The sequence below is a fragment of the Megascapheus bottae genome, chromosome 20, assembly GCF_031878675.1.
Source record: "Megascapheus bottae isolate mThoBot1 chromosome 20, mThoBot2.hap1, whole genome shotgun sequence".
Taxonomy (NCBI): domain Eukaryota; kingdom Metazoa; phylum Chordata; class Mammalia; order Rodentia; family Geomyidae; genus Megascapheus; species Megascapheus bottae.
The window spans coordinates 1,684,612-1,701,716 of NC_143528.1; the positions used below are offsets into that span (position 1 = coordinate 1,684,612).

Genomic DNA, 17,105 nt, shown 5'->3' on the forward strand with positions numbered 1-17,105 from the left:
AGGAGTAGATTAGACCTGGTTTTTGTTGTTTTTTCCAGTCTAGGGGCTTGAACTCAGGACCTGGGGGCTGTCCCTGAGTTTTATTACTCAAGGTGAGCATTCTACCACTTTGAGCCACAATGCTACTTCCAGTTTTCCGGTGGTTAACTAGAGATGAGTCTCATGAACTTTCCTGCCCAGGCTGGCTTCAAACCTCTACCCTCAGCTCTCAGCCTCCTGGATTATAGGTGTTAGCCACTTGTGCCCAGCAGCTGTTTTTGTTTAGTACATCTATTTACAATCTTTCCATCAAGGTTATGTGATCTCTCCTGTTATGGTCAGGCTAGGGCTAAATACATCTAGCAATCTCAAACAGTTAAGTTCCCCCCGCCCCCCATGCTTTTTTGGTGCGGGTTCTAGGGCTTGAACTCAGGCACTATCCCTGAGCATTTTTGCTTAAGGCCAGGGGTCTTCCACTTCTGGCTTTTGAGTGGTTAAAGAATCTCACAGATTTATTTGCCCAAGCTGGCTTTAAACCATGATACTCACATCTCAGCCTCCTGAGTTGCTAGGATTATTGGCATGTGTCACCACTAGTGCCGGAATAATGTTTATTGAAATAAACTCTAGGAAATAGTAACAAGAGGAATTTTTTCTTTTTGTCTTGGTTATTAATCTGTCTTTGAGGGAGCAAGGAGGGGACACAGAAATGAGGGACAAGGGGTGAACAAATGTAGCAGTGATACTCATTAGACACTATACTGATAATGAACTATATCATTTGTGAGTGGGGACAAGAGGGAAAAACTCAAAAAGGGAAAGGGTGACATAGTTCTTTTTAATGCATTCATTACCAGACTTTCATAACTAACTCCTGTGTGTCATCTTTATAACACTTTTTTTAAAATTATTTTTATTTTGAAAAGGTGTACAGTCTTGTTTCTTTGCCTCATATTCAGAACAAAAAGAGCAAGGGCCCCACCTGCTGATGCTGGCTGAGATGGCAGTGTGGCATTCCTGCCATTCTCACTGGCCCACAGCACTGGGAGCAACGACTCCTTATTGTTCTGAGGATGAAGAGGCATAGGCTTTCTCACGTTTTCTGGGATTTCGTGTCTTCACACTTGTTTATTTTTAAATTAGCTGAACTGCTCCAGAAGCAACGAGAGGTGCAATGGTTTTATATCGAATCAAGTGTTGGGAGCCTTCATCCAAGTCAATCACATAGTCCCTGAAAAAAAGAGGACAGGAATTCACGTAGACAACTTGGCCGGCTCTCCATGAGGAAGAACACGTCCCACTGTGAAAGACACTCAGGCCACTTACCTCTGCTCATCTGATTCGGGTTCTACCAATATATTTTCTTGCCGTTCTTTTACTCTCAGAAACACGTATGAGTCTAGATCTGGTTTGGGAACTGCCAAAAAGCAAACAAGTAGTTAGGAAATATGCTAAAAAGGTCAATTCTTTTTTTTTTTTTGGCCAGTCCTGGGCTTGAGGTCAGGGCCTGAGCACTGTCCTTGAACTTTCTCAAGGCTAGAGCTCCACAACTTGAGCCTCAGCACCCCTTCTGGGTTTTTTTCTATGTATGTGGTACCAAGAAATCAAACCTGGGTCTTCGTGCATGCTGGGCAAGCACTCTACCACTAGGCCAAACTCCTGGCCCTAAAAAGGTCAAGTCTGGATAAAGTTGTATTTATAAATCAGGCACACTAAGAGATTAATAACAGTAATTACTGCATTGTTATATTACTGTGATTATGTGAGTGTGGTCTCTTGCTCTCAAAATATTTTATATACTATACTCACCCTTTATTTACTTATTTTTGTAAAGACGATTTACAGAGGGGTTAGTTACATAAGTAATGAGTACATTTCTTTGCAAACAGAGTCACCTCTCAGTTTCTCCCCATTTTTTTCCCTCTAACCTCCCTCCCCCACAAGTGTAGTTCATTTTCAACGTAGTGTTTACTGAATTAATTCACCCTTTGTCCCATTTTTTCTGTGCTTTCCCTTACCCTTCCTCTGGATTAAGTGTTAGGAGGCAAGATAAACTTACAAGACAAAAAGGTACAGAAATCAAAAACTGACAGAGGAGAAAAACCTTGTTTCCATTTTTTGGAGCTCATTTCAGTAAACATCATTGTATATGATCACATGTACCTAGCTACTGAGCCTGTGATCTTCTCCTGAGAATATCCTCCTTTGGTCTTACTGCGTGAATGTTTACAGTCCTATTTAATTTATCCTGTTCATGCGGAATTTTTTCTTTTACCATGTGTTTACTTTTAGATTTATAGGCAAATTCTATATTTCCACAAATGAGGGAAACCATGTAACCCATGTTTCTTTGGATCTGGCTTACTTTGCTTATATATTATTTTTCCAAATTCCCATTTTGTTAAGAATGGTGACTGATCATTCTTTCTGATGAATGGAATATATATATAAAATCACATTTTCTTGATCCACTGAGGGGCATCTAAGTTGATTCCATATTTTGGGTATGATAATGCTGCAATGAACATGGTTATGATGGTAGCTTTAGGGTGACACCTTGTGTGTAGTCTATTTTGATAAATGCACAGGAATGGAATTGCTGGATCATAGGGAAGCTGTATGTTTAGTATTTTAAGAAACCTCCATACTGCTTTCCAGACTGGTTGAACAACTTTACATTCCCACCAACAGTGTAGCAGCATTCCTTTTAGGACACATTCTCCTCATCTGTTATTGTTAGTTTCCTTGATTAAAGGCCACTCTAACCGGGGTGAGGTGGGATCTCAAAGTTGTTTTGATTTACATTTCTTCAGCTGTCTATTGGCCATTCTTCTAAGAAGTCTCTCTTTTAAGTCTTCGCCCATTTATTAATTGGGTTCTCTGAGGGTTTGCTTTTGGAGATGTATAATTTTATGAGCTATAAGTAAATTTTAGATATGAGGACCTTGTCTGATGAATAGCTAGTGAAATCTCCCATTCTGGGGGCTTTGTATTTGTCTTGCTGGCTATGTCCTCTGTGATGCAGAAACTTCATTTTTATGTAACCTCATTTATCCAGTCCTTCTTTGATTTGCTGTGACTCTGGATATTTACTTAGTAAGTTTCCTGTGCCTAGGAGCTCTACTGTTTTTGGTTTTACATTGAGGCCTCTGATCCATTTGGAGTTGATTCTGGTGCTGGGTGATATATAAGGATCTAGCTCGTTTCCTGCATGTATATAGCCAATTCTGTCAGCACCATTTGTTGAAGAGGCTGTCTTTCTTCCATCCTGTGTTTTGGGCTCCATTATCAAGTACTAGGTGGCTGTAGGTCTGTGGGTTGATTTCTGGGTCTTTTATTCTATTCCATTGGTCCTCAAGCCTATTCTTGTGATGGTACCAAGCTGTTTTTATTACTATGAGTTTATAATAGTTTAAAGTTTGGTGTTGATATTCCTTCAATACTGGTCATCCTGGTAAGTATTGTTTTTGCTATTCAAAGTCTTTTATTATTCACTATGAATTGTTGGATGCTGTCTTTGTATCACTGAAGAATATTGTTTGGATTTTGGTGGGAGTTACACTGAATTTGTAGATAGTCTGGGAGTACTGTCATTTTCACAATGTTACTCCTTTTAATCCAGAAGCATGGAAGGTGCTTTCCATTTAATCTGCTTTAATTTTTTTTCCCCTCACATTTTTTTTTTTTTTTTTTTGCCAGTCCTAGGCTTGAGCTCAGGGCCTGAGCACTGTCCTTGGGCTTTCTCAAGGCTAGAGCTCTACCACTTGAGCCTCAGCACCACTTTTTTCTATGTATGTGGTACGGAGGAATTGAACCTGGGTCTTTGTGCATGCTAGGCAAGCACTTTATCACTAGGCCAAACTCCTCGCCCGATTCCTAGGTATTTTATTTTTATTTATTTACTTGTGCCAGTCTGGGGGGCTTAAACTCAGGGAACACTGTCCCTGCGCTTCTTTTGCTCAAGGCTACTACTTAAGCCACAGTGTCATTTCCAGCCTTTTCTGTTTATGTGGTACTGAGGAATGAAACCCATGGCTTCATGCATGCTGGGTAAGCACCCTACCACTAAGCCACATCCCTAGCCTTGGTATTTTATTTTATTTTATTTTTGAGGCTATTACAAATGGAGTTGCTTTCCTGATTTCAGTTGCAATCTTTCATAGTTGGCATACAGGAAAGCTACTGAATTTTGTAATTTCATACCTTGCTACTCTGCCAAATTTTCAGCTCAGCTTAAGTAACTTGGGGAACAAACTATAGTGTTTTTCTTTAGAGGAAGTAGTAGGCCTCACATTGGGTTGGCTGGTGCTCCACTGTTCTGAAACACTGTCACTCCTGCTTTTCGCTGGTTATTTTGGAGACAATGTCTAATGAACTTTTCTGCCCTTGTTGGCTTCAAACTGCTATTTTCCACATCTCAATCTTTTGAGCAGCTAAGATTACAAGGCAAGACTTTCCAGCACCTAGCTTTTGCTAGTTACTTTGGAGATGGAATCTAGTGAACCTTCCTGCCTGGACTTGCTTTGAACTGCAATCCTCCTGTTCTGATTCCTAAGGATTATAGACATGAGCTGTAGACATCTGATTTATCCTTATTCTTGTGATGATATAAAACATAAAAGACTCCAGACACTGGTGGCTCACATCTACAATCCTAGCTATTCAGGAGGCTGAGATCCAAGGATCATGGTTCAAAGCTAGCCTGCAGGAAAGTCTATGATACTCTTATTTCCAATTAACCAGAAAACCGAAAGTGGAGCTCAAAGTGGTAGACTTCCAGCCTTGAGCAAAAGAACTTAGGGACAGCCCAGGCTCTGAGTTCAAGCCCAGTGACACCTTATCCCCCCAAAAAAGAAACGACCCAGAAACAACAACAAAAAAAACTTATTCAAGCCTACATGAGGAGATAAAAGTGAAAATTTTAGTGTTAATGAGGTCCTGTGAGAATAACTTGAACACAAGAACTTGTGACAGTACATAAGCAAAATGTTATATTAGAATGGTACATAATACTAATACTTGTTAGTTTTCTTTTTTGGGGGGGAGGGGTATAGGGCTTGAACTCTGGGCCTGGGCACTGTCCCTGAGCCTTCAGCTCAAGCCTATGGCCCTACCTCTTGACCTGGGTATTGTCCTTGAGCTCTTCAGCTCAAGGCTACTGTCCTACCCCTTGAGCCTCAGCCCCACTTGCCATTTTCTAGTAGTTAATTGGAGATAAGAGTCTCAGGATCTTTAGTGCCCTGGCTGTGAATTATTTCTAGTTTTCCATGAAGTCATTTTGGACCATGACTGACAGCAAGTAATAAACCTGAAGAAGTGAACCCACAGCCGGGTGCCACTGGCTAACACCTGTGATCCTAGCTACTCAAAAGCCTTTGAGCCTCTATCTTCAATTAGTCAGCAAAACACTAGACTGGAGGTGTCACTCTGGAGATAGAATACTGGTTGTGAGTGAAAAAGCTGTGTGAGAATATGAGGCCCTAAGTTTCAGCCCCAGAACTGGCTCGGCAACAAACAAAAACAACAAAAAGTGGAGCCACAGATAAGGGATACTGCCCACCTTGGAGGACATAGGTGAGCATAACACATGGTCTCTCTAGATGGGTGGGAACCATGCACACGGTAAAGCCCCCCCACTGGTGGCAATACTCAGTGATATAGGCAAAAGGAGCAGAGGTGCACTGTAGGGAAGTGTGCCTGAGACAGTGGCTCAGGAAGTGTGCAAGGACTGGAATATCAGAAAGCTGGCTGGGGTCATGGTGAGAGTCTTGACTGTTACTCAGGAATATGGTGTTAACCTGAAAGTGGTCTCTCCCTGATCCACTGCAGGCTAAGACTGCTCCCACCCCTCTTCTATTACAGGCCCAGGCTTCCAGTTAGTGCAAGCCCCAGCCTGGCTATTTGACAGCTCCTCTTCTCTGGAGTACCTTTGTCCTACAGGTGTGCCTCAATGGCAGTACTCAAAGAACATACTTACACTTCCCTATTCTAAGAGCTTGGTTCAGATTTCTATTGCCCTTGGCTTCTTCATCTTTAGGAGAGGATCCACAGTAATCAGCTTCAAGGGTAAGGAGGGTCACGTGGCTGTTTCAGGGTGCTAGGACTACCAAAGAAACTGTAATCTCACCAGCTAGTTTGGCCCCACTGGGCAGTTTGACTCCAGAAATCCAGCTTGGGTTCATCATGCCTATACTGCCCACTGCCCTGTCCTATCCTTGGGATCTACAATCTCCACAGACCCCAGTCACTGCAGCATCTGGTTAACTGAGGACAGCTTCTGACTCTAGTTCAGCTTTTGTCCTTGGAAAAGATCACAAATGGCATATTAGAGGTGGTTTTTGTTGTTGTTTTTTTTTTTCTAGTCCTGGGGACTGAACTCAGGGCTTGAGCACTGTCCTTGGGCTTTTCCTCAAGGCTACTGCTCTACCACTTGAGTCACAGCTTTTCTATATATGTGGTTCCAAGGAATCGAACCTGGGTCTTCATGCATGCCAGGCAAGTACTCCTGGCCTAGAGGTGTTATTTTTATTTTTGTGTCAGTACTATAGCTAGAATTGCCTTTTAGCTTTTTTGCTCAAGGTTGGCATGCTACCACTAGAGCCAGAGCTCCACTTCTAGCTTTTTGGCGATTAACTGGAGATAAGAGTCTCATAATCTTTCTAGCCCTTACTGGTTTCAAATGGCAATCCTCAGATCTCAGCTTCCTGAGTAGATAGATTGTGAGCCACTGGTACCTGGCTGATGTGTTAGGTTTCAGTGTCCCCCAGCATCAAGTAGAAGTACTAGGACAATGTCTAGATCCAGGGTTAGTAAGGTGCATACTTGTTACTTCTTGCTTCTCAGCTACCACGATCAGCTGGGTGAGGTAACATGGGGAAGTGATGGTGGAGTCCTTGGACCTTTCCTGTTCTAAGGTGCAGGTGAAAATGGCTATGGTAGAGTCCTTGGACCTTTCCTGTTCTAAGGTGCAGGTGAAAATGGCTGAGCTCAATATGGACTGGGCAAGCCTATTATTTCCCTCAGGCTGGCTCAGCAAAACTATCCCACAATTGCCCAAATCTAGTGTGTATCTGGCTTGCTCTTGGTGTTAAATCGTATCCTCTCAAAATTCTTATGTGGAAGCTTTAATTCCCATTACTTAGGAATGGGATCTTGTTTGGAGAAAGGTAATTAAGTTTTAAATGAAGCTATTAAGGAAACCATAATCCAGTTTGACTGGCGTCCTCATTAAGTGAGATTAGGATACACAGAGAATGGCATTAGTGACTTGGTAAAGGAGGCCTCTGGATACTTGCCAGCCCTTCTGCCACTTGAGGACAGAGAGGGCACCATGAGGGACAGGTTCTTACCCAATGCCCAACCTGCTGATTGATTTTGGACATTCCAGCTTCAAAAACTGTGAACAGCTCAAACAGACAAGGACACGGTTCTACCACGACAGGGCTCCCAGCACAATGGCGAGCTCAGGCTAGGACAGAGGCGAGTTCCCCGGGGTCGCAGTACATCTCAGTACACACCAAACTTAGTTTGTAAATGAACTGTTTGGTCTGGCCTGGCAATTGAGCCTTATCTTGCTCAGATACAGCAGGTTATGAAAAATGAGCGATAGGCTGGATTCTAACTCCCTTTCCCTCACAGACTACAGAGGTTATAGTGAAGATTCGGGATAGAAGCTGGGCCAGCTGCTTTCTCTCTTTTTCCTCCCACACATAGTCCAGCTCTTTTTTTGTAATCATAGCTAGAGAAGCCTCACAACAAAGCTGAGATGCTCTGCTAGAGGTAAGATGGACTCCAAATGGGTTTTTGTTGTTTTGTTTTTTTCTGTGTGCCAATCTTGGACTTAAACTTTGGGCTTGGGCACTTGAGCTTTTTGTGCTCAAGGCTAGTCCCTTACTACTTTGAGCCACAGCACCATTTCCAACTTTTGGTAGTTAACTGGAGATGAGAATCTCACAGACTTTCCTGCCTATGCTGGCTTCAAACTGTGATCCTCACAGTTTGAGTAGCTAGAATTACAGGTGTGAGCCAGTGGCGCCTGGCTCTGATTGATGATTCACGAGCATCCTATTGAAATCTTTCTTCTAACTAGCTAGTCCTTGCACATTTTGGAATCAGCCAATGGATGCTCATCTGCTCTCTGCATCTGCAGTGGCTGAGGAGCCAGGGCCTTGTGGACACCCAGGAGCTGCTGCTGAAGGGATGCACAGCTAAATATATGACTGGATTTGCATTTGTTGTGGCAGATATTAGGGTTTAGCCTAACCTAATGAACACAAAAGTAATGCTAAACAGTGCCCTTTGCACTTGCTTTTGGTTATTTGTTTTGAAGCAAAATGCTTCTTTGCTGCTCATATACACACTTGTTTTTCCATATTAAAGAGTGAGGATGAGGCTCCTATTCTCAGGCTGGAGAAGGCTCTGCTTACCTGCCCTCAAGAGGTCCACCTTCTGTAAGTTGGGAGGCATATGTTTCAAGGCGACGTTTTTAAGGTAATTCTCCGTGTGAGCCATGTACCTAAAACATGAAGTTCAAATAGTGGCACCTCAGAGCTATTTGGTGCACAGGCCACCAATGAGGTTCTCCAACGGGCTTTGTGGACATAGCCAGCAAACACATGCTTGTAAGCCAATGACAGGCACTTCAACGCTTCCTGCTTCACTTACTCTTTGGCAAAGGCAAACTCCTCTGGAGAAAGGCTGGAAGGCTCCCCTTCAAGGCGCATCTTCTCCTTCTCTAGGATGTGGGGGAAAAACTTCTCTATCTGAGAGGACAAATAAATATCATGAAAACATCTATCAGGATTCAAGTACCAAACACATAGTTGCTTTTTCTAAAAGGCTGAGGTTAATATAAACACGGACAAGGAGGAGCTGCGAATGGCTCAATAGGGGAGCACTTGCCTAGCATGAATAAGACCACAGGTTTCATTCACAGCAGCACCAGAGACACAAAACAGGGACAACTTGACAAAATGGCAAGTCCTCATGTTTATGGTTAAAATTCTTGGTAATAATAAGACCTATGTTCAGGATAACAAAAGAGGTTTCCCAGAACTTAGATAAATAACAAAGACTCTGAAAAGGAAAACAGTTCAAAATGGATAGAAAGCTTTCATTAAATAAAACCTAAAAGTATAGCCATGCACCAGTGGTTCATGCCTGTAATCCTAGCTACTCAGGAGGCTGAGATCTGAGGATCGGAGTTTGAAGCCAGCCCAGGCAGGAAAGTCCAAGTGATTCTTATTTCCAATTAACCACCAGAAAGCCAGAAGTGGTACTGTGGCTCAAAGTGGTACAGTGCTAACCTTGAGTGGAAAAGCTCAGGGGAAGTTCCCAGACCCTGAGTTGCAAGTCCCCTGACAAAAACAAAACCAAACAAACAAACGAAGGCCCTAAAGATATAACTATAAATGTTATTGAAGGGACTATATTTAACCTTGTATATAATTGTACAAGGTGTTCTATGAACTGAAATTCCTTCAGAAACTGGAAAAATATGTACAGAATAGCCAAGCAGATACAATAACATTTAATTAGAAGAATGAGGCCAGCAATGAGACTTGAAAGAAAATGCTAAGGACTTAACAAACAACTCAGTCAAGAGAAAACAATGAAAGCTTTTATAAAAAGGTATGGTTTCTGTGATGAGTAGGAACTAGAATACATTTGTTATAAAATTATGTCCCAGATAAATAAACATTTATATGAAACTTATCTTTATGAAACCCTTCTTGTCATATGCAAATTGCTATTTTCAAGTAAGGCCTGCTCTAACCTGTAATCTCAACTACTTGGCGGGGGGGGGGGGGGGGATTGAGCTTGGAGAGTTTGAGCCTAGCCTAGGCAAAAAGTACAAGATCCTATCTAAAAAGTAATTAAAGCATTTATATACATTTGCATAACATCCACAGTATTTAATTATATACTTATAAATTCTAGCTTCCACCTAACTTCACTTAATGTAATTTTTTTCCAGGTCCTTACATTTCTTTGCAAATGATGCACATTCTTTCTCACAGATGAATAAATTTCATTATGTATATATACATTTTCTTGATTGCTCCACTTGGGGCATCTGGCCGATTCCATACCTTGGCTATGGTGCATAGTGCTGTTATGAACATGGTTGTACTGAAAGCTTTACTGTATCCTAGGTTGTAATCCTTTGGATACATGCCCAAGAGTGGAACTGCTAGATCAAAGGGTAGTTCTATATTCTGTTTTTTTGAGAACTGAAATACAGTAGATTCAGGGGAGCATTCAAACAGTGTAATTCCTGAGAAAGGCAAAAATCATAGTTTGACAAAATAAACAGGAAACCGGTACTTGAAAGGAGTAGGGTAGTGTTGAGGGGAGGAGGGGTGGACGAAATTCAATGTTTATCCTACAAAAGAAAAGTGAGGGAAGGGCTGGGTTGGGAGGGATGGAGAAGAATGTTGAAAGGGGGGCACTGATCAAGATGTACTAGACTCACAAACCATTTTGTTGAAGAGCAATTCCTATGTGCAACTACTTAAAAAGGTAATAAAAATAAGTTCAGGGATTACCATATTACATGCATAAAATAACTGAAGACAAAAGAACTGAAAATATAGTTTGAGATAACACTTGCTTAACAAGCATAAGGTCTGGAGTACAAAACCCCAATGTGTGTGTGTATTACATATATATACATATAGAGATATGTATAGTTTCATATTATTGAAAGATTACTAAAATCAAAAGAGGAGTAAAAGATTGGCATAGGCAAATTCCCTGAGGTTCAAAACTAGAAAGAAGGAAGTGTATGTTCAAATTTGGAGTATTCGTCTTCAAGTTAATAAGCCAAACTATAACAGAATAAGATGACTTCAAAAGATACACTGTGAAAAGGGAAAAAAAGTTGACACAATCAACACAAAGAGGATCTGCCAGATCAAAGGGAAGCAGATAAGAAAGGTAAGTGGCTTGTTCTGGTAGTTGGAGATGGGGAAGCATACTGTACATCTTTTTCTTTTCTTGTATACATTTTCATTTTGACTTTAAATCGAATAATTTTTTTTTGATACTCTAGTGGACAAACTGTAAACACGGAGCTAAGTGAAAGTATAAATTGGAAAGTTCCTAAGTGGTTGGCTCAATGAGTAGTTCCTAATGTGCAGTGGAGTCTCTGGTGAAATACTGGCTCAATACTATCGATGAATCCCATTTTATGACTCATATGCATGAAGTGTTAAGAGATGAGTAAAATATCAGGTGATAGTAAGATCAGGCCCTAGAGCCCAGTGATATAACCCAATAATATGCTTATAAGTTAAGATGGCCACAGAGTCCTACTAGAATGTCAAGATATAGTAGATCTGACAGATGAAAAGTAATTTTTTTTCTGAAGTGGGAGAGGGAGGAAGGGGGGTGACACTGACCAAAAAGATATGTATTCTGTGCCTGACTTACGTAACTGTAACCCCTCTGTATATCACCTTTATAGTAACAATAAACACTATTAATTTTTTTTTTTCTGTGCTGACATTGGGGCTTAAACTTTACCACTTGAGCTATGTGGCCAGGTGTGGCTTTTTGCTGTTAATTAGAGATAAAACTTGTGGATCTGTCTGGCAGGGATGACTCTGAACCTCAACCTCAAGATCTCAGCTTTCTGAGAAGGATTATAGGAGCCACTGGTGTCTGGCACAATTTTTTTTCTTTTGTACTGGTCCTGGGGCTTGAATGTAGGCCCTGGGAACTGTCCCTGTGCTTTCTTTGCTCAAAGCTAGAGCTCTACCACTTGAGTTACAGCTCCACTTCTGGTTTTCTAGTGGTTAATTGGAGATACATCTTATGAGCTTTGCTGCCCAGACTAGCTTTGAACCATTATCCTCAGATCCCAGCCTCCTGAGTATCTAGAATTACAGGAGTCAGCCACTGGTGCCCAGGTACAAAATTATTTTGTGTGTTTTGGGACTTGAACTCTAGGCCTGGGCGCTATCCCTGAGCTCTTTAGCTCAAGGCTACAGCCCTACCGCTTGAGCCATTTTCTAGTGGTTAATTGGAGATATAGAGTCTCACATTCTTTAGTGTCTAGGCTGGCTTTGAACTGCAATCCTCAGATCACAGCCTCTTGAGTAGCTAGGATTACAGACATGAGCCACCACACCCGGCTCAAGATTATTATTTTTTATTGTATTTTATTGTCGGGACAATGTATAGAGGGGTTACAGTTACATTCATCAGGTAGTGGGTGCATTACTTCTTGAACCTTGATACCCTTTCTCATGTTTTTATCCCTCTTTGTCTCCCACCTTCCCTTCCCTATTTCAAATAAACAAATAAGTGTATATACAGAATACCAGTAACCAAGTCAGATACAGTAACCACATGAGATTAACCTTAAGTGGAAAAGAGAAAATAACTTCACATAGCACATTCAGAACAACAATCACAGAGGTAAACCTCTTGTTTTCCATAACCTAAAGTTCATTAGTCTCATCCTATATGGCCATTTGCAGATAGCTTTTGAGCTATTGTGATTCTCTCTGCTAGTAGAATCCTAGATGTGTACTAATTATTACAAATGAGGGAAACCATGGAGCCTAGGTTCCTTTGAGACTGGCTTACTTCACTTACTATGATTTTTACCAAGTCTTTCCATTTCCTTACAAATGGGGGCAATGTCATTCTTTCTGACAATAGCATAGAATTCCATTGTGTATAAATACAGCTTGATCCAATCATGTAATGAGGGGCATCTGGGTTAGTTCCACATCTTCGCTATGGTAAATAATGCTTCAATGAACATCACTGTGCCTCCTCCTTTAAGCCAGTTACAACCTTCATTGTCTTAACATGTATGTCAAACCTTCATGAGTCGACACCGCAAGTAGCTGCTAAGGACATAGCGGATCCTCTCCATCTCCATTCGATGTATACTGACCTTCAGATCTCCCTTTTTGGCTCTTTTGAGATTTTCTTCCTATTAAAAGAGAAACTGAAGTTTACCGGGGGGGGGGGGAGATGAGATTCAAAGACTAAGAGCCATTAGCATTGGCAAAGTTGAGGACCAAAATGACATTTCAAGCAAAACAAAAAGTTACACATATTCTCATCTTCAATTTTTTTTTTCTTTTTGCCAGTCCTGAGGCTTGAACTCAGGGCCTGAGCACTGTCCGTGGACTTTCTCAAGGCTAGAGCTCTACCACTTGAGCCACAGCACCACTTCCAGCTTTTTCTATGTAGGTGGTACTGAAGAATTGTGCATGCTAGGCAAGCGCTCTATCACTCAACCAAAGTCCCAGCCCTCCTCTTCATTTTTTTTTTTCTTGTTTTTTGTTTGTTTTTGAGACAAGGTCTTTGAAGCCTTGTTCTCACAATCCTCCTAGCCTTTGCCTCCTAAAACACATATTTTTTACTTGTACAAAATGATTATAATCTCAGTGTAAAAATTATTATTTACTTTTAGAAAATGACTCTTTGAACAGAATCTGAGTATAATCAGGCATAAAGGCCCAGGATTCCAACCTAGTTGTAAAGGAGATAATATGGTACAGACAGGGTATATTATGTGTAGGAGCTCTAAAAAGCTGAATTAAACACTGATTTAGAATAGGTGGGTAAGGGATATGAGAAGATGAGTTGCCATGGGTTACAGGGAACTGCCCAGCAAACTGAAAGGGGTGCCTGCTCAGGTCAACTGCTTGTCATGTGGAAGCGTGGCCCTATCTTTAGACTTTAGACATCTAGGTATTTACTAAGTCCAAGTTGCTTTGTAAATGCAGATAACAGATTTCATTTATTTTAATTTTTTCAGAAAGTATTGGGCTGATCCAAATAAAACAATCTTGATGTCAGGTCACAATGCCTTTAACGGTCTCTTCCTTAGTAACAAGAGAAGCAACTCTTACCATGTGATCCAGCTGTTCTATGACACATTCTACAATTTCACACTTGCTTTCCAGCAATTCAGGAGCAAATTTTTCATTCATCCAGGCCTAATGAATAATATTGAGAAAAACAAATATTACAACAATTCACAGCCCATGAAAACTCAGATACCTCAGGCAAAGAAAACTTTTCCTACTGGTTGGAAATAACGTGTAATGAGGTCTTCTCGACTGCTTCTGTATTCATAACTTTCATTGAACCAATGTTTTAAAATGTGCCATTTACCTCAGTTATTTGGTTGAGGAACGCCACCTGGTGTCCAAGTAGTATTAACAAAAAACACGTTTTTACTTCCTTGACAGCTGCTTCCCACCAGGGGGCAATGTCACCTTCCACATTTAGAGAAAGTACCACTGAATCTAAACATTCTTTATTCCTGATGCTCAATTTATAATTTTTTTTCACTCATCATAATATCTGAGAAATATCCTTACCTTATTGATGTTTCTAAACACAGGCTGAGAAACCCACTAAACAGTCCCAAAGTATAAAGAATCACCAACAGAGGTGAATGTTTTGGAGAACAAGTTCTAATTTATGACTCAGACCCAGCTGCTCTGTACACTTTGCAGATTATTCAGCCTCACAGAACTAAAATATCCAAAGTGACTAAGGAAAGCTATACTTATCTTTCAATTACAGGAAACTGGATTTTAGCTTAGCTCAGTATTATATGCCAATCAGGCTCAACCTATTTTTTTCTGATGTGCTTGAGTTCCTGTTTCCTCAATTACCATCATCATGATACACTGAATACTGGGTACTGCTACAATCATAAAAATTCATCCAAGAACATAAGCGACTGTAATAGTACTGAAATCTGTATGACTGATTGTATGCCAGTGTGTGTGTGTTTGCTGGTGCTAGAGCTTGAACTCAAAACCTGGGTGCTGTTCCTTAGCTTTTTTGCTTAACACTGGTGCTCCACCATTTGAGCCACAACTTCAACTTCGGCTTTTTGATCATTAATTGGAGGTAAGAGTCTTGCTGGCTTTCCTGTCCAGCTAGCTGAGAACTACCATCCTCAGATCTCGGTTTGAGTAGCTAAGATTACAGACATGAGCAATCAGTGCCTAGCTATGTGTATGTGTGTGTGTGTGTGTGTGTGTGTGTATATATATATATATATATATATATATATATATATATTAACTGTTTTGAGGACTGAATCCAGGGCCTTGCATATAAGGCAAGCATTCTAGTACAGAGCTAACAGAGCTATCTGCTTCCTTGTCAAGCCCTGTAACTATATAAATTAACCAGAAACACAACCTGTACAAGAATAAAAGGAGATCAATCATACTTTCTGGAGAAATTTTCCAAAGCAGAGACTATTCTCTGAAAAGTTGTTACATGTCAGAGGTAATCATCAGGAGGGAGGGAGGGGGAGAGATAGGGAAAGAGAGAGAGAGAGAGAGAGAGAGAGAGAGAGAGAGAGAGAGAGAGAGAGAGACAGACAGACAGACAGACAGACAGACAGATTAGGAATTTCATCTATGACTGTAAAACTTTGAAAGTATTCAAAATTTGTTATTTGAGAAATGTGTTTAAATACATGGTGTTTGTCTTTTGCTGGTCATGGGGCTTGAACTCCAAGGGCACTGTCCTTGGACATGCTTTGTTCAAGGCCAGTGCTCTGCCACTTGTGGCTTTATCTGTGTACGCGGTACGGAGGAATCAAACCCAGGGCTTTACGCATGCTAGGCAAGCACTCTACCACTAGGCTACGTTCCCAGCCCCATGATTACAATTCTTATGACAGTCTGTTCATTATTATGAGTGGATTTGTGTCCCTCTCCTGTGATTTTTACACAAATGATTTCTTCTGCAATTTATATTTTACCACTTTCCTTTTATTCTACGTTTGCAATGCATAGGGATAAAACCCAGGGTTTCACGCACACAGGCAAGTATTCTGCTTTCTTCCCACTTGGTATATAGGCTTCAATATCTTTTTCTTTTTGTTGGTCATGGGGCTTGAACTCTGGGCCTGGGCACTCTCCCCGAGCTCTTCGGCTCAAGCCTACCACCCTACCGCTGGGCCTGAGCACTGTCCCTGAGCTCTTCAGCTCAAGGCTACCACCCTAATCCTTGAGCCATAGTACCACTTCTGGTTTTCTAGTGGTTAAATGGAGATAAGAGTCTCATGGTCTTTAGTGACCAGACTGGCTCTGAGATCCTCAGATCTCAGCCTCCAGAGTAGTGAGGATTACAAGTATAAGCCTCTGGTGCCTGGCTTATTGTGATGTTAATAGTCATGTTGATGATTACTAAAAGGACTGAGTGTCTTTTTCATATGGCCACTGGCCATTCTCCCGGTGGAGATGAACTCTTCTGGGAGATGAACCCCCTGAAGTAATAGCCACAGTTCAACATGGGTTGCACATAAACACTTGTGCATTCCTCTAGGAAGGAGAATTTTGAACTTTCTTCTTACATAAAGACAGATTAAGATTTCTGCTAAACTTAGGAGGATTTTTAGCCAGGTACTGGTGGCTCACACCTGTAATCCAAAGCTGTCCCTTTAAAGATTTTGACATAACAGATATATGTCCCTCACTTCCTATTTTGGGGTAGAAGGTAATTACAATCCAGTACCTGTTTTCTTGAAATCCATTCCTTCACTTTCCCGTCCCTGACACTCACACTCCTGGAGAAAATTTGAAGGTCAGAAATAAAGCAAAGGGATTCCATTTGAGATGCTTACCTGCTCCAGCCTTTCAATGAGCTCTGCAGGAGTTAGGACCACCTCTTCACTGCCTCCATCTGAGTCTTGCCCTATGGAATCCAGTTCCTCTGTCATCTTCTCTGAAACCAGGAACCTACTGAGAGCATAAGAGGCATTACCTTGCAAGGTGTTTTCCATTCATTCAGTAGCAGGTGAGACTAGGTATCTGGGGAAGAGAAAAAGTCCCTGTGTATAGGGGCCTCTGGCTAGAGACCTTATGGAGCATATTTTAAGTTTTCTTGTGTGTGCTGATACTGGGGCTTGAACTCAGGACCTTGGCCCTGTCCCTGGTGCTCTACTTGAGCCACAGCCCCACTTCCAGACTGGAGATGAAGAGTTTTAAATTTGGGCCCCAGTGGCTCATCACCTGTAATCCTACTCGAGTCTGAGAGCTGAGCATCACAGTTCGAAGCCAGCACGGGCAGTGAGAGATTCTTAGCTGCAATTAATCATCAAAAAGTTGGAGGTGGAGGTGTGGCTC

The 17,105-nt window shown here is 41.4% G+C and overlaps 1 protein-coding gene across 1 annotated transcript; it reads right to left on the bottom strand.

The window, feature by feature from the left end:
* Positions 1-842: 842 nt before the first annotated feature.
* Gins4 (GINS complex subunit 4) lies at positions 843-16,757 on the bottom strand. The gene is made up of 7 exons (XM_090353746.1): positions 16,604-16,757; positions 13,857-13,943; positions 12,815-12,928; positions 8,644-8,741; positions 8,406-8,494; positions 1,306-1,396; positions 843-1,210 (listed from the first exon to the last, which is right to left on the bottom strand). The coding sequence occupies exons 1-7, from the start codon at positions 16,697-16,699 to the stop codon at positions 1,114-1,116; spliced, it is 672 nt and encodes a 223-aa protein (XP_090209872.1). The 5' UTR covers positions 16,700-16,757; the 3' UTR covers positions 843-1,113.
* Between the last annotated feature and the right edge of the window lie 348 nt (positions 16,758-17,105).